This window comes from Passer montanus, unplaced genomic scaffold (genome assembly GCF_014805655.1).
Source record: "Passer montanus isolate IOZ18808 unplaced genomic scaffold, ASM1480565v1 scaffold87, whole genome shotgun sequence".
Lineage (NCBI taxonomy): Eukaryota > Metazoa > Chordata > Aves > Passeriformes > Passeridae > Passer > Passer montanus.
The window spans coordinates 1,201,780-1,220,559 of NW_024374034.1; the positions used below are offsets into that span (position 1 = coordinate 1,201,780).

At 34.3% G+C, this 18,780-nt stretch overlaps 1 protein-coding gene across 2 annotated transcripts in view; it reads right to left on the minus strand.

The window, feature by feature from the left end:
• The window catches only part of FBXL17 (F-box and leucine rich repeat protein 17), a 280,165-nt gene that overhangs the window by 183,199 nt on the left and 78,186 nt on the right, over positions 1 to 18,780 (minus strand). For both annotated transcript variants that reach the window (XM_039733406.1, XM_039733407.1), the window contains exon 5: positions 6,836 to 6,943. In XM_039733406.1, coding sequence (XP_039589340.1) covers positions 6,836 to 6,943 — 108 coding nt within the window. The remainder of the gene's footprint in view (positions 1 to 6,835; positions 6,944 to 18,780) is intronic.

The window sequence follows — 18,780 nt, forward strand, 5'->3', positions numbered from 1 at the left end:
ACTTAAAAGACAAGAAGAAAATCTTCCCACTTAAGAAAACCCCAAGCTTTCTTTCTTAACAACATTCTTCTTATCAAAAGATGACAATACTGGTGATTCCTTTGCCATTATTATTACTTACAGACTAAAACGTACTAATTTACACTGAAGTATCAATGCATGGAAAGGTGCCACTGCTCCTTTAAAAAATGCCTAAAAACCACAGCTTCAAATTATGTAAGAGGTAACAACCGTATATTATCTACCTCAATGATGCAGTGATGAATGCAACAGAAAGCATTTGTGGTTTCCCAGGAAAAAACACCATTGGCATTGCATGGCTGGAATCAAAAACTAAACTGACTTCCTAGTATTCCTGTCCACCAAATTAATAGGATTTTCAAGGCAGATTTTGTCTTTTACCATCACAGGAGAATGAACATTCCCTCACTGCTTCTTTCCTTCACACTAGTAATAGTCTATCTAATATATTCAATATTCAATAACTCAACCATCACTTGCCTTTTCTTATTGTCACATTCCTTCATTTTAAACACCTGACCTACTTCACAGATTAATTCTTCCTTTTCTCAGGCACAACATACTCAATGAAGAAAACCTTTGTGTCTTAGAAGTTTGAAGACACTGTTTCAGATTGATACATACTCAAGTATAATTTGGTCCCTACAACCTCGAAATTGCCATTACAGAAGTGTCAGTGGCTTTCAAGAACTTGCAGAACTGAATATACACTTGCTTTTGAGACAATTTTGGATCAATCTGAATATGACAGTGAAAAGAATACCTCCCTGCTTACTTAATAGGTATCAACATCTCATTACTTGTCAGAGAATTGTAATAAATGTATATGTAATAATTTTTAATTAAAAAAGTATATGTACCTTAATGACAAATTTCATACTTTATATCTTACCTGAGAAGTAATTTTAGAGGAAAAATGCTACAATCACTACTATGAAACAATTGGAAGAGAAACACATGTAAGTATTACATACTAATCCTCACAGATAAAAGTAGCATGATATTAAAAAGAAAAATCAAACTACTACAAAGTAGACAATTATAACACAGATGCTAGACTCTACAATGCATTCCTAAATTCTAAAATATTAAAATAGTGTACCTTTAAACAGCACTTTTTCAAGAGAAAGAGGATATTCTGTGACGTAAATACTCAATCTTACAGAATTAGGATGCATAATATTTTTTCTTTTGTGTTTTTTTTTAAACCAAACTTATTCTGTTCATAAGGCAACACCATTTTACTGAGCAATTTCAGGGCCCTTCTTCTGTAGACATCCAAGCTTTTCTTAAAATCTTAATTTTATTTGCAAATAATCACGCATGAGCAGAATTTAAACTTTGAACTTAGCTACAATAGTCAAAATGTTTTAATGGAAAACAGAATATTTAATGTGACAAAACACACAACGCAAATAAGTAGGCAGAAGGCTTAAAATACGAACCAGAAAATAATGGAATTTTTAAAAAGTAGCAACACTTTAATTTTGGGCGGTACTTATAAACACATTCTTGCTGAAATCACTGATTATCACTTACACAAAAGTAATGGTATCATTACTTTTAGATCTCAAATATTTTAAAATATGCCAAAACCTTTGGGGTTTTTAAATACTTTTGCTGGTTGGCTTAAATTAAATGTTATGACATTAAAATTTTATGTCAAATGATATATTTGAAGATGCAGAGATTATCATACTGTTTGCGTGCCTGAATGTCATGCAATTAATAAGATCTTTATCTTGACTACTGAAACTTGGAATTTTAAAATATGTGCAGTTCTTTAAGTGATAGAAAATTACTATTACCATTGGTATCGTAGGTAATTTAAGTGTGGGTGTATGAACTCCTGTGAATATTTAGATGTAATTGTATTGAAACTGTTAATATAATGGGTACACAATTTTTTTCCCACTGCACACTTCCACAGTTCCTGTAGAGATATGCTGCCCTAAAAAGCACAGAAGAAAGCAGAACTATAGAATCATTTAGGTTGGAAAAGAATTTTAAGTCTGAGTCCAATTGAAACCTAAAACTGCCAAGTCCACCGCTAAACAATTCATTTAAGATTAACCCTCTTCAGTATGACAGCCAAATAATTTCTGAAGGAATGTCCTTAAAAGGACTTAATGAGCTTTAAACTCAGATCTTTTGCTAATTAAGCTTAATTTTCTTGACAATCTGTGCATACATGCCTTCAGGGAATAAACTGCTCTCTGACTTAAGTCTCCAAAAGTAAATGTATGATTTCAGGAAATGAAAAACAGGAAGGTGAAAAAATCTGTAAACCACATTTTTTGAATTGTAATGTCAATAGAATTAATGAACTATTTTTTTAAAAGTCATTCACATCCATTAATTTTTACTGAAGAGCTACACAATTGACATATATTGTGATCGCAGAACAGTAATCATACATGGCTTAAAGAATTGGAAAATTATTGAATAGTTACAAAGGAGACTTTTCCCAAAGACTGATCAAAATGTTATGCATATTAATAAGTTTTAATTTCAATTCTTAGGTAATGTGAAATATTAAGGTTAAGTAACTGCTTAAGTAACAAACAAGCAATCAGAAACTGTGTTGCAAGCACAAAGATTTAATTACCTCTAGAGGAGGGACTTGACTTGCACATATAAACACATAAACTGCATGTATAGTATCTGTGTTACAAGACTCATTTCCAGTTTATAAACTATAGAAGTTGCTGTAGAATTACATTTTTACTGATTCATAGTTTCCATCTTCATGTTATTTATTGTCAAGTACTTCTTGGTTTTTTTGGGGTGGTAGAGGGGAAGTGGAAGTTTCCTAGATTCAACACTTTCAACCATGCAGTCTTCTCTGCAATGTCTTTTTTACTTCATTGACAGAAACAGCAGTTGGGTAAAACCATTGAATTCTTCAAAATAGCAACAAGAATCTCCTAAGAGGGACACCGTTAACTTCAGTCAACAAAATCATCAGGTTCAGTTTCACAAGATGCAAAAACATTCACTCACACAGCACCACATCAGGTAAAATTTCAAGCCCACACTCATGAAGAATGTCCCAGAATCACTGTATTCAAAATCCCTCACTTAATGTGTTTTTCCTGTCATTGGAAGACTAATATTTAAAAGGACACATTATTAAAGGCAAAGAGTGAAATATATTATATTTAATCTTATGAAATGCAGCTTATTATACAAATTGATTAAGATACTGTTTTCTCTGTACCTAGCCAAAGAACAGCAACCATACCCTTAGTCAAGAAGCTTAATGATTTTAAGATCAGAGTGTATGCTGAAATGCTACCATAAAAAGAGCAAAAAGCAGAACACCTGGTGTCAAAGCAAATAATTTACTAGAAAGAAACCATGCTTTACACCTATTCAGAAAGGTTCTTGTAAAATCAGTCCTGTCATGTGTAGATTATCATTATGTATCTGTCATGCTGATGATGTCTACACTGAATGAGCCCAAAACATTTGCTCCATAAATCTAAATTTTGATTGACTTCATACTGCCCACCAACTCAGCTACAAGTATCAATAAATTGGACTAGACACGGGGAACTATTATGAGATGAAAAAGAAGTGAAGATCACATTATTCCAAAACCAGTTCTTAGATTAACTGTCTTCATGTATTGGTGATTAGCAAGGTAAGTTAGAAATTTTTTTTGTCAAGGTTCTGTACAAGGACTCATACATATATAGATGTCTGTAACAAAATTTACCAGACTGTCTGTGAGAAGTACATGGTGTAGAAGCACAGAGTATATTGCTACAAAGCTATTACCCTTGAATATATACCAGAAACCAAAGGAAGAAGCCAAGGAAGTGGCTTGGTAATAAAATTATATCTAGATGTCAAGATTTGCTGATGTCAGCTGTTAAAATTAAAAATGCAACAATTAAACTGCTGAGAAGCAATTACCACAACAGGAAGGAAAATGCCACTGCTCTTGAGGTCAAAGATGTAACATTACAAAATCACTACCTCACTAGAAAGAATACAAAGTTTCTTATTCCCACATAGTTAATTACCAATTATTATCCTTCTGGCTGTTCTGTGCTCAACACAATCACCTAATGTGCACAGACACTTTTCACTTTTGTGTCGATCTTCACACTTACAGGAAAAGCAAAGTAAAAAATAACCAAGGAGAAACTCTTGAGAAACAAGGATGTGTGGATGGGAGAAAGAGCACAAACAAGAAAAAAATTATACACAGGAAGCTAATTAAATAATAAAATAAGTTAAAATAAAACAAGAAAACAGTGGAGAAGCAGTGAAAACAGAAGATAAACTAAAACACTACACGTCTTTCCCGCCTCCACAGAAACAACATAGATAAGTGTTGGACTAAATACTCTGATGTCATGGAAGAGGTAATTTACTTCTTTTGTAACAATGTTTCACACATTAAAATTACAAGAAAATGAAACATTTGGGTCATCAGAATAAACAACTTGTTTCAATTGAGAGTTTAACTGCGAATTGAATATGAACACACTCCTTTTTTTCCCCTTTCTTTCTGTGTATGTACATAAAGTGCCTCTCATCATACCCAATAATCATTATTTACTTTATCTGTGGGTTTTTTTCATTTATAATAATTTCAAAGAAAAAAGGTACCAACATAATGACATGGTCTTGTTCACAAATTTTTTTTTTACTGTCATTGTGTTCTGTAGAAAATGATTGAAAATAAACACTGAATGTTTCTTCTTTTTCTTGAGTATACAACACTTTCTCTTCCATACCCCATAATTAGCTATTAAAAAAAAGTTTTGTGATGCAGCAGCACTGTAATTTGGAATTTTTCAAGTGGCAATATTTTTAAAGGGAGCTAACATTACTAGGGGAAAAACACAGTAATAATAAACCACTCAATTTTTATACATCCATCAGCCCCAAAGCAATTTCACAACCGAGGCCACTGCTGTTATCTCCAGTTTGCACACAGGAAGCAGGACAGAAGGCAACTAGCTATGCACAGCCTGGAGGGACACACTCACAGGCCACAGAGAGCAAACCCAGATTCTACATTCTCTAGGAACTCCAGACTGGAATTACTACTAAACGCTTATGAAACACCAGTTAAGTACTCAAGGTAAAACCAACCATAGATGGTTAGAACAAAAAATTATGTCATCAACAGATGAATTCTGGGAAAGACAGACACAGCAGATAATGTTACAATTTGCTACAGTTCTTTCTAAAATGCCTGTCCCCATTTTTCTTATAAACCTGCTTTAAGTACTGAAAGGTTGCAACAAGGTCTCCCTTGAGCGCTTTCCACGTTAAAGTAATCCCTAACTTTCAGTGTTATTACATCACTGTCTTTGCAATATTCAGAGCCTACAGAAGTTGTACAGATACAGCTTGAGGGAAGGAAACTGAAATACCTAAATCTCAAGTCCCAACATGCACCAATTACTTACAAAGTAATTACATACTATAAGTCCAAGCACCCTCTTAGATATTTTCTGAAGGACTATATTCAACAGGGTCGCTCCAATGTAAATCAGGATTTCTAATAATTTATTATTATTAAGCACATGAAAATCAGAAACATATTAATAAAAAGTCAAGCTCTTGACTCTTCTTCAACCTAATAAATGTGATTATAAAGCCATTTTGTTGAAGGATAAGACATCTAACATTTATTAAATAATAAATCTAGGTCAGAATAATGTAGTAATCAAAACATGTAGCTGAAAAGTGATCTTAGTGGAATTTCCCACAAAGCCTTGGACTACACACCCTCTCTATGTAAAATGTCTATATTTTGTACCTCCTGTATTTATGTTGTATATATAAACATAACCTATAGTTATATATAGGTAGTTTTCATAGGACATGAAAATATTTGTACAATTCCTTTCTCCAACAGACATGCACACCTTTTCATCATCGCTTCAATACACAGTGATTTTGAAATGTCATTCTTTGAGGTCCTATAACTTTACCATACAAATTAATTTCCCTGGCTTATTTCTTTTTGCATACGTTCCAAAATGTTTTCTATTCTCCTGTAGCTTCAGCTAAGAAGCTCTGATTATGAAAATTATGAAAGTAATTTATAGATATGCTGAATGGCTCTGTATAGCAATAAGAGACTTTCACAGCTGCATCAAGAAAACCTTTGCTTTCACCAGTCACACTCCATTTTCATTAAATATGCTCTTTACTTTCTACCTCAAGATCTCTTTAACCATTTTCACGTTTTCATGATCCCTGGATTTACTTTCAGTTACAAATTTTAATTAGATGGTATTTGTCCACCTCATTCACGTCATCCATTTCATTGAAAACTTAAATTACTTTCTGCAGGTTCACTCAAGTTAGTTTTCACACACATCACTCACTCTCTTATGCAAAAGAAAAAGGGAAAAAAATAAAATGTATCTGTCACACTGTTTGTGTCAAATAAGGAGATGAATATAGTCAAAATGTATGTACACAGGGGTACACTTCTGCAACCAGAGGTCTGTCTAAATCTCTTGCAATTAGAATTTTGCATTTTAAAATGGATTTTTGTTTTGTTTTGTTTTCAATGGAATCAGCCGCAATTACACATTTTAAAGAGTTTTGGCCTGAACATCACTATTACTTGCGAGAAAATGTATAATCCCATAAATATATTTTTGGTAAAGTGTTTTTATACAGTAAAATCTAAATAATGCAAAGTTCACTCACTTAATCCTGTTTCTATCCATGTCAGTGCTATAAATCATACACATAATCTTATCCTGGCTGATACATATGACATGGCTACAGTCCAAAACACTAGTGACCAGCAGAAAGTTGTTATGATACTTACATTGGTAAGATGAATGACTCCTTTTGAAGTAACAGAGCAGCCCATGAAACCAACATACTGCAGCTCAGGACAATGTTCCGCAAAAGCTTTCACAGACTGATCTGTCACCTACAGAAAAGATAAACAGGTAACAGTTGAATAGGTGATATAAGTACATACTTAATACAGCTTAAGAAATGTCTATGTAACATTGGCAAGTGGCTCATTTAGACTTTTAGTATTATAATTACCACTACTATTATTTGTTTCAAGAGTTTGAGAGAGATTATTTGGTTTGCACAGTTTGCATAGATGTGCATGGATATATATACATGAAAATTAGGATGAAAAAATATTACTGGCAGAAGCCAGAGAAAAAAGAAACACAAGGCAAGAGATGATAGCCACAAATTCAGATCTTACTGTCATCCTATTTATGTGCAAATAACCCAAGAGACAATTCTATTCACTATTTTAATGAATTATATACAAAAATTAAAATATAACAAATTAGTTATTGTCATCCCGTAGAAACATACTACTCCCATTGACTTTGCAAAGAATGGTGTGCTATCTTAAATTTATATGCCTTGTCTTATATTTCCTTTTAACTAAAACACAGCAACTGAAGATTTCAACTTAAAAGTAATATTTATTAAATTAATATTTATTGAATTAATAATATGTATTAAAAGTAAATCTGTTTCTCATATGAGACTAGATAATCTCATGGCAATATAGCACGTTGTCAGTTATCAGACAAATGGAGATATTATATAGTTTATTATTGAGATTTATTTATTTATACAACTCTTTTTCATCTACAATTAAGTTTGTCTGGTAAAATTTAACTATAAAACAATCTATTGCATAAATACACTGCTTTTTAAGTAGACTAATGATCAAAAGCAACTTTGTGAAGAATGTAATACTGATATAAGTACACTTACAACACCTACACACGTTCCTTTAAACAATAAGGTTTGTTTTCTCTTTTTTTTCTTCTTCTTTTTTTTTTTTTCCTCTGAGAAGTATATATTCCCAGTGCAAATGGCAGTAACGAAAAACCATATACTGACTGTGGAACAAAGCCTGTATTCTCCAGCTACATGGCTCAGGAACGTCTCACAGTGTCCGGAATCCTAACTCCTGAATGCTGAGAACATTCAGAATTTCTATGGATGTCTTCCTGTTCCCACAGAACGAAAAGCAAACAAGTTTTGAAAGATGTAGCGCACAGCTGACCCTCAGGTGAATTCATATTGGAGCACTATTCCTGCTGTGCTTTGGATAACCATCACCCAGAGCTCCAACTTGCCCAAGATGTCACATTCCTGCACCCTGGCAGCATATGGTGACCTTGGTGAGGACTTTGGCAGAACAACTTTTGAAAACATGACCCAGAGATATGTGTTTATAGGCCCACTATCTCATAAAAGCTGTATTGCTTTGGGGTCTGTAACAATTCTGAAAATTGTTATAGACCTAGTGCAGTTTTCTCAAAGCAACAATTTCTCACCAAGCAGAGATTTTTACTGCTGCACATCTGCCAGATAAAAGTAAAAGGCAAGCCTTTTAGTATTGTGTATTTAGAACCCAATTAAATGAAAAAGGCCAAAAGGAAAGGAAAAAGGATGAGCTGAAGAGATTCAATCACAAATTGGGTAGTGATCATGAGGTATCTGCAGAGACCCATGTCTCAGGTCTGCCTGCTTGAACAAAAGCAAACCACTAAGGTAAGAAATTTCTTCTCTGATTTGATCTGACACAGTCTTACATTTTTACTTTGGCCCACTCCTCTCAGCTAAGGAAGGCCACACCAACTATTACTTTTTTTGAGATATTGATTACCAAAAACCTGTTACAAATACTATCACAAGTCAAAGGCTTAGAAATTTGTAGTACCATAAGTACAGTTACTTATGATGCTACCAGAACCAAACCAGGCTGAAAAAAAAAGTTTATCTCCTATAGAAAATAAATTAAAACCTCTGATTCAGCTAATAATCTCAGAGAAGACTATTAGTCTACCCTCCCTACAGAATATTCAAGTGTAATTCTCTGTTACAAACAGCTTTGTCCTACCTGTCAAGAAAATGTAGTAACAGACAATCAGTGCCATCAATGCCTAATATTGCAAATTCATTACAGAGTTTAAAACTTCAATCTACAAATAATTTCTTACTTATAGCTAACATTTAGGTGCATGGAGACTTTGAAAAATGACATTTTGAATGCAAATAACATAATTAGTATGTCTTAAAATATCTTCTTTCCATACTATAGTATTTTCTGTAATCTAAACAAAGCCTGTGAAAAAAATGGTTTTAATAAAAATTAATAGCAGTAGATTATGACCATTTCTACTAAACAGTTTACAGATCAGCAGTGAACCTTTTCTGTGTTTTTTAAATAGGCAGCATCTTTTAAATCAGAAAAAGATTCTTCATTACTTCTGTATGCCTCACGATTTTCCAGTCAAAAGGAGTGTGACATAACCTGATTGTGCTTTACAATTACTGCGGTAGTTTAGACACATATTTTGCTACCACAAACAACTTGTTCTTAAATCTTGACTTAGAAATACAAAGCAGTGTTTTTGTCTTCTGTTATCAAACAATAAAACTCCACTATCTGGAGAAGATTACTTCAACTTTTATTGGAAAACACCGTAAAAATTGTTTCAATCAACTGTACCTTCCTCTCAGTATCCTTTGTTATACCAGTATCTAGGAATTCATTACTTCTTTTTCAGATCCTATGTCATTTATGGCAATTGATTTTTTAAAATAACATACTTCCCATTCAGACAGCCTGTAATGAAGACCACTTGATATTCTGTTTGGATAAACACTTTAAATATGACTCCACTTTCCTATGATTGTATTAGCTAGGAAAGAATATACATATATGCATTTCTCTACTTACATACACACACACTTGCAATTTCATTAAATGGCGTCTCCTAAGATGAATGTAAGAGACTATGCACGGAAACCCCAGATCAAAATACCTGTAATCTAAACATCTGCTAAAAGGTTAAAAGGTAAAATTTACATTACACCTTTTTGTTCTTCTTTTTTTGCAGGGTTTGGGGAAAAGAAGAACATGTAGTGATTTGGAATTTATTTAAAACTTACGTATAAACTGACAGTCAAGTAAAATTACCTAGTTTTCATTTAGAACAACAGAACATTAAATCACATCAGTTCTTATTTATATATGGCTCAAAACCATAACGACACAATGTTAGTATGCATAAGTTTGTTTGGTTTTGGGTTTTTTTTCATTAGACCTATTTGTACCAAGGGAAAAAAAAAGTAGGTAAAGTTCAGCCATATCTGAAAGAGTGATCAGACATTGGAATGGGTGTCCCAGGGAGGTGGTGGAGCCCCTGTCCTTGAAGGTGTTTAAAGGAACACTGGATATGGCACTCAGTGCTGATTGACAAAATGTTTGGTCAAATCTTGGACTTAGTTACCCCAGAAGTTTTTTCAACCTAACTCATTCTGTGATCTGTGATACAGAAGCAACAAAGTTAAAGTTCAAGGATGCTCCTAAGACTGGAAACATCTCTTCTGCTTAACTAGGGTTCCTACTGATTCATCATCTGCAGTGTCCAGCACGGATGGTCTCTATACCGACTTAACCTTCTGTACTAACTCCAACATGCAGCCTGGGTCACTATTTCTATCAGAAGTAGGTGCCAGAAATAGTAAGCTCTTTTACCATATGAATGTGTTTTATGCTTGCAAGAGATGGTCTATTCAGCAGAATGAAAGAAAAATAAGTGAGTGATGAAAAGAAAAGCATGGAAAATTAGCAGAGATATGTATGCAATGATTATGCACCTTAACACTGCCTCTTTGTAATGCAATGTGTAGCTGTATGTTAAATCTTTACTACTCAGGAGATAGAACAGGTCCATAAAACATGTATTATAAATATGGCTTGTGTGACCTAACAAATTTTTAAACAACTGGCATTCTGATGTATTATACAAACAGATTAAACTACCATAATCTAAAACTAGATTACCATAAAAAATACTGCAGTTCTACAGAAATGACCCTTGTCAACAAAGACAGACATTCACACACAATTCTATTACAGATCACAGTACTGTGTTTCCAAGAATCTTTAGTAATTGGACTGTCTTGTCGACTTTCACTGACTTTCATTCATCGTTGTCTTGCTTCGTGTTAGACTTGCTTTGAAAAAGTGATATAAGATGATGAGGATAGATTTATAAGTTATGCACTAAAGCATTGTGAATGGGAAATATGCTGGTCTGGAACAAATGGCACAGATTTTGCTTCTATCAAAAATCTATGATAAGTGAGATATGATTTAATAATTTTCTTTTTATGTATTGCAGCCTATTATATACGAATTCCAGTTCTGCATTGTTTTACAGAAATTCAATATTTTGCCTACTCTGAATTAGATTTTGTAAGTATTAGTTTATTTTATATTCTATTCAATAAATGAAAGTGCAAAAAGGAAAAAGCAAAGATGATCATTCAAAAAGAAAGACTGAGGCGCAGCAATAAAAGCCAGTCAAATTCCAACTAAAAAAACCTCACAATTAATGAACACCTACAGAAGCTCAAACAGAAGAAACTGCAAAAAAAGATGGGAATATAAAAAGCCACTAGCACAGAACAAATACCCGGTTCTCTTATTTAGCAGGTGCCCTGCATTGTCTGTAAGTAGATCTTAATATGCAATTTTTTTTCCATGAAATATACATATATAAAAGTTGCAAAAATATTCCTCAGAAGAATAAAGCATATTTTGCTAGAGTAAAAATATGCTGTCGTGTAAATACAGAAGGATCATGAAACTCAGTATTCACCATACAAGGGAATACTAATGGTAGAATAAACCATTTTTCTCCTTATTCCTTACTCCATAAATTTTTTCTCCATTTTGGTCAGATGCCAGCTTAAGCAAAATTTATTTGGGCACCAAAGGAAGAAGGAAAGAGCCAAATACAGTTTTGTGTCTGAAAAGAGATTATGTTTGCAAAAATCTCATCTGCCAGTTCAGTCCTCAAACTTTCTTGCATTATGCATTGTTATCTGCTACAGATTGAGGCTCACATGCCACCCATTCTGAAATCTGACCCGCAGGAAGCACGTGGCTACACCCTCCAATACAGTGTTTAAGGTCTCACATACTCAGGGTGCATTTCCCTGGTCTGTCTCCCCTGAAATCTTTGTGTGCCATAACCTACAATGATGTGCAGTTAGCCTAAATGCTGGTATAGTTTTGGTTAAATTCCTTTTTACCAAGACTTCCAGAATACATTAATTTCAAAAGCTGCAGGCAAATCACACAAAGCAAAACATTTACAAGGGACTAATTTAGATCACAGGTGAATTCAACTAAATTCACAACTATGCAATATATACAAAAAGATAAATATAAAGCAAAAAGATTGCTGATATACAAAAATATCTATATGCTGTAAACTGAGGCAGTCAGGCTACCACTGTTCTATCAGCAGGAAAGAAATATCATTACATGAACATCTTAAAAAAAAATCACAGTCATGAAGTAGTTTTGAGAGAAGACACTTTACAACATGTGTGTGCTTACATAGGTATTTCCTACTTAGCTTAACATTTGCATTACTATCCCTGTACTAAAATTATAAGATGATGCCTCTTTCCCACAAAGGGATAGATTACCATGCCTCTTTTTTGACTAACACTTTCAAAACTATGTTTTAGGGTCAAAAGGGGTCAAAAGAAGGGGAAAAAGAAAGATCAAAATATTACAGTAGAACACTATTAAACTTTACACAGTTAAACTAAAGCATATACTTAAAAATATTTAAGATTATACATATCTTCCTAGTCCTGTGAGTGGGAAATGACAAGTAAATTCTGTTATAATTTAACCACATTTAAATTTAAGTAAAAATTCAATTTCATTTTTAAATTACTTTCCACAGGAAGCTGCAAAACTCAAAGTATTTACTTACAGATTTAGTCCTAAGGTTCCACCAAAGGAACCAGGGCATTCATTAGCATCAGTTCCCAAAAATATTTTAATATAATTTCTTAGGAATACATTATACTATTAGATTGACCATAAATATAAACAAAACTAATTTTAAATTAATGGCAATTCAGCACAAACTTATCTTAGAAATACACACAAATAAAGACTGCTATATACAAATATAGGGCTCTTTTGCCATACCTCCCTCAAAAAACAAAAGGCAGAAATGGTAGAAAATGATGTTTATGTTCCAAAGATTTATTTTAAGATTAAACTACAAAGGACCTTTCCTATTCAACTGGACTGATACACTGCCTGCTTTCCACAAGCATCAACTTAAATTATATTTGTCATAAAAGCTGTGACAAAGTAATTATTATTGGCAAACATGCATTTAATTTATGACCTCATATTGCAATTACAGAACACTGACAAAAATAAGGCATGGATAATCTGTCATCACGGCCAAGTTCTTAGGACACCCAAATTTCATTAGTGAACAGCAGAAGGCAAGGCTCATCTTAACTAACTGCCAGAATGTATTTCTTCACCTTCAGTAAATTCAACAATTTGCTTAATCACAACAGAAATTCAACAACTTCCATCTTTAAGTTCCAGTAGTACTACCAATTTCTTTGAGGACTCAAAAGTGAAGTGTAAGTATTTCCAATCCTGCATCTTTAAAGGAAACTAACTGAAAAGGAAATTATTCCCATTTTTTAACATATACTTTTAATTTATTTAATTTCACAGTTAGATCTTCAATCTTTTCACAATTTTGGTTTATAACTTTGAGTGGTTCCTTTTCATTAGAAAAAAGATATTTTCCAAAACAAATGTGTAGTCTTTCATAAAATAAAACGTTGCTGCTTACTAATGGCTTCAAAACATGTTCCATTATTAACTGAAAGGGATTCATTAATCCATCAACATAAGTGATTTTTTAAAAACAAGTTAAAACCAAAATTTTTTGTAAGTATTTTAAAATCAACTTAAGTTTTAGATGTCCTGTGCACCCCTGTTGCCTCAGACCTCATGAGAATAAATACTCGCTCTGAGGCATTTTGTAACAATTCACTACCCCAGATTCACATCTGAGGGGTGGGGAAAAGTGAAGAGAATGGAATTGCTGTCCTTGCCCTCATCCTTATGCATCACTCCAGGAGTTAATATCACTAATCTGCCCATGACACAAGAGAAGACAGACTAGAGTGTAAGGGCTGAAGAGATATAAAGAGCATTTTACGTTATGTTTACCAGCAGGCCTCATCACCTACATAATGGTAACATCAACTTCTTTTAAACACCTAAAGTATGAAAACAACCCCAACATTTTGTGGAATACTCAATTCAATACTCAGGGAAATCATCACTTTATAAGGTACCCTTTTAGAATGCATGTGGATTTACAAAGTTTCTCCCTGGTTTATAAGAGGATTGAACAACTGGCTATCAAGACCAGTGTTCCTGTTTTATCTTGGTAATAATGACAGGGTATACAAATCATTCCTAATTACTCAAACATGATTTTTAGATACAAAACTCTTAACTACCTTTGTTAAAGGCCACACAAAGTATTCCTTCCATTTCTATGGGAGAGTATAATTTTTTAATCTTATTTTCTTTTTGTTACTGATGACACTAGGAATCAAACGATTTTCTGGTCTATTTTACCCCACAAATTGTTTCGTACTAAACAAGACAACACCCTTGGAACATAGACAGTTTAAAATACTAAATAACTGGGGACAACCACTATCTTCAAACCAGTTTAAATATCTGGGTTAGAAAACAAATCTAAATTCTCAATATAAATTACCTATGTTTCCCATTATCTCACAATTTTATTAAGTACAGTTCACATGCACTTGTATTAAACAAGACTATTAGCACACCCTAATTCATTTGTTGAAAAATGGAAATACAATTGTAAAAGCAATTCTTCGTCTTATAAAATACTGCCTTCCTACCAAGAGAGAAAATTTATTATCAAAATGTGTTTACTCTGGACTTAGAAAACACTGCTTCCAAAACTAAACATCCTTCACCAACAGCACATATTATAATCTGATATCTTAAAAAAGTAGAAAATTAAAATAAAAATGAAAACAAATTTTAAAATAAATAAAAAAATTAAAAAAGAGAGTAACACTGCATTATAAATTTTGTAACAAAGGGGACACACCAGAAATACTGTATGTTCACAAAAGGTTATAGGAAAACTGAATGTTTCTCTGCGTATTTTTTAAGCAGAAGAATGCACAATAATTTCTAAAAAATTAAAAATAATATTCTCCTTTGCTTTTACAATACTCAATCAAAAAGACTAATGTGTCCACATGTTAAGAAATATGTATAAAGTATTTTTATTTAGTACCATTCTGAATACAAAGGAAGAAAAAAATTCCACAAGATGGGTCCATGGTTCAGTGGTCTAGTAGCTTAGTATTTCCTCCTTGTCTAAGAAGTGTGTGAATAAAATATCTATTCTCTCTGGGACCAAAGATGACTTTGCATTATCTTCACTTTTAATGCCTCCAGAGCTATAGAGGCATATTTCCTATTCCATATTATGAGTAAAAAAAACCTTCTCAAAACCCCAGTTTATTCAACAGTTTTACTGTTCATCCTAACAGAATAATCTCATTACCACCTAAAATATTTTTAAAAGAAAGTAACTTTTATTTTCACTTCTTCTGTGCAATCTGATCTTATACATTCCCATTAAATTTATTTACTCAGGCAAATATATCTGTTTATCACAACTTCAAGGCTTTTAAAGTGGCTGGAAGTTTATTTTACAGTACACATTCATGTAACAAGTGTTTTATCCTCATACAGTTTCCCTTCTAAAATGGCCTCACAAGATCATGGTTAATGTTCACAAATAGTGGAGGTCTTGGTAATGTAAATCATTAAATACTATTATGTCTGCATCCTTTTGGTTAACTCCAAGAGCATTCACAAATAAAAACATATTTCATTTGCCTTGTTACTCTGATGACCTTCTGAAGGCCACCTAGATACTTAAATAAACCCTTCAATTTCCCTGGTCAAGAATCTGAAAAAATGCATGTCCCTTTCATTAAAAACACAATCACCTCCCTAGCATAAGTTTGTTTTGTCATCATATCCCTCTCATAGGTAAAAATAATCTATGATTCTTGTAGTGTTTTTATTTCATGTGAAAAACTTAAATACCAACACAGACAATGCTCTCACTGCTATTGTATATTACCAACTCAGAAACAATTGCTTCTGACAGATTTGCACATATTAAAACCTTTGTTCATTACAAAGAAACAGAACAGTATAAAGTACTGTAACTCCCTCTTTACCCAAAGTAACTATATGCATCATTCTGGTGTGGTATGCTACAGGGATAAACATTTTTCACATTCTTCACTAGGTCTAAGTTTCCTCAGTGAAACAAAGTGTTAAAGAAATTGATAAAAAAGTTAAGCAATCCAAAATACTAATATAAGAGTGATGTATCTACAACCAGATTCCTTCATCTACCCAACATAATCCCCAACATAATCATATTCCTAGTATGCAATTCATTGAATAATACAATTTTGTGACATCTACATAACATTTATATATATATGACAGTGGTACCAGAGCCACTGTAAACTGAGGCTAACACACACACACAGACAGCAAATACCTAATACTTAGGCCTACAAAACCACCATAAATTTTAAGAGTAAAAACAGGTTTGATGCCTTGACATCAAAAGTTTATTTTAGAAATTAGTAAATACGACTGAAAATGTAATCTTATCATAAAATGGTTTGGGTTGGAAGGGACCTCTAACATTACCTACAACTCTCCTGCCATGAGCAGGGACACCCTGCCCTAGACCAGGCTGAAGACTGTCCCAAGCAATCTGACCCTGAACACTTCCAGGGATGGAACATCCACAACTTCTCCAGCCAGCTCTTGCCAGTGACCCACCACCCTCACAGTCAAGTATTTCTTCCTAATATCTGATCTAAACCTACTCTCAAGTTTGAGTCCCTTGCTTTCTGCTCAGTCACATTATGCTCTTGTGAAGAGTCTCTCTCCATCTTTCTTGAGAGCTCTGTTCAGTACTGGAAGGCCACAATTAGGTCAGCCCAAAGCCTTCTCTTCACAAGGCCAAACAACTCAAATTCCCTCAGCTTCCTCCCTCATAGCAGAGGTGCTCCATCCCTCTGCTCACCTTGGTGCCTCCTCTGGACTCTCTCAGCAGCTCCGTGTCCTTGCTGTGCTGGGAGCCCAGGGCTGGAGGCAGCTCTGCAGGTGGGGTCTCACCAGAGCGGGGCAGAGGGGCAGAATCCCCTCCCTCCCCTGCTGCCCACGGGCTCTGGGTGCAGCCCAGGACACACTTGGCTCTCTGGGCTGGGAGTGCCCATGGCTGGCTCATGTCCAGCTCTCACCCACAGCACCCCCAAGTCCTTCTGGGCAGGGCTGCTCTCCATCTGTTCATGCCCAGCCTGGGCTGGCACCAGGGATTGCTCTGACCCAGGTGCAGCACCAGCATTTGGCCTTGTAAAACCTCATGAGATTCCCATGGGCCACTGCTTGAGCTTGTTCAGGTCCTTCTGGATGGCATCCTGTCCCTTAGGAGTGTCAACTGCCCCACTCAGCTTGGTGTCATCTCAGAACTTGCTGAGTGTGCATTCAATCCTTTCACCGGTGTAACTGATGAAGATATTAAATAACACTGGTCCGCCATACCTTGTCCCCTGGGGGACATCTCTTGTCACCGATGCCCATTAGGACTCTGAGCCATTTATCACTACCCTCTGGATAAGTTATCCAGCCACCTCCTTACCCATTTAACACCCGCTCATCAAATCCATCTCTCTGAAATTTGAACAGAGAAGGATATTGTAAGGGAATTGTGTCTAAATCTTTACAGAAGTCCAGATAAATGACATCTGTAACCCCTTCCCTGTCCAATAGCGTAGTCATTTCAACACAAAAGGCCACGAGGTTGGTTATTTTAAAACAATGTGACCATTTTCTCTTATAAAGTTAAGACACTTGCAACATTTAGTAGAACTAGAGAGTTACAAAATCTTGTTCAAATCTCTTCTTCCAAGTTTCATGGATACCATGTAATTGTAATGACTGAGGAAACTCTTGTAGCAGTGGAAAATATAAGGAAATATATACATACAGTTCATGTAAGGTGATGTATACACAGAACATTCTATATCACAACCCACAATGAAGATATCTTCACAATTGCATCTGTTTTTCAAACAACTAACCATGTTTTATTTTTCAGGTTTCACACTAGCCATACACAATGGAAATACAGTGTGACATCATGAAGCTGATATCAGATGCAATAGTTACCAAAGTTTACCACCAGCAGTTATCTAGATTGCTACTGCAGAAACTGAAAGATGGCAAAAATACCAAAAACGCTTTCTTACAATCTAGCCTCTAGATATCCCCATCCTATGGCATCCCACAATTTACAGATTCATCTCCTCTCCCTCTTTCACAAGCAGAGAGGGACAACATTTTCCCAAATTTTCCACTACAGGCCACAGGTACAAAATTTGGCTGCCCCATGCACCAATACAAATTTCATAGAGGGAACTTTCAGTTCTGATTATGTGGACTCTAGTTAAATCAAATTGTTACCATTTGTTACAAATCATAAGAAAAATGCACATGTAAAGGCAGGGGGAAGGAAAAATTCTTAACCTGCTTATGCTCTTCAAACTGAAGAGCAGTATTAAGAAGTTTTTTAATCACCAACAGGTCTCTCATGTCACACAGGAAACAGGAGAATAAATAAGACAAGATAATTTCCTTCATATTGTAATAAATAGATGTTAACATGAATACAGAAGAACTATGACTGCAACTGCATAGGTCTAAGAAAGTCATACTATAATTATAAACTTTCTTATACTACTATTATACTACTATATAACTATTTACTGAAA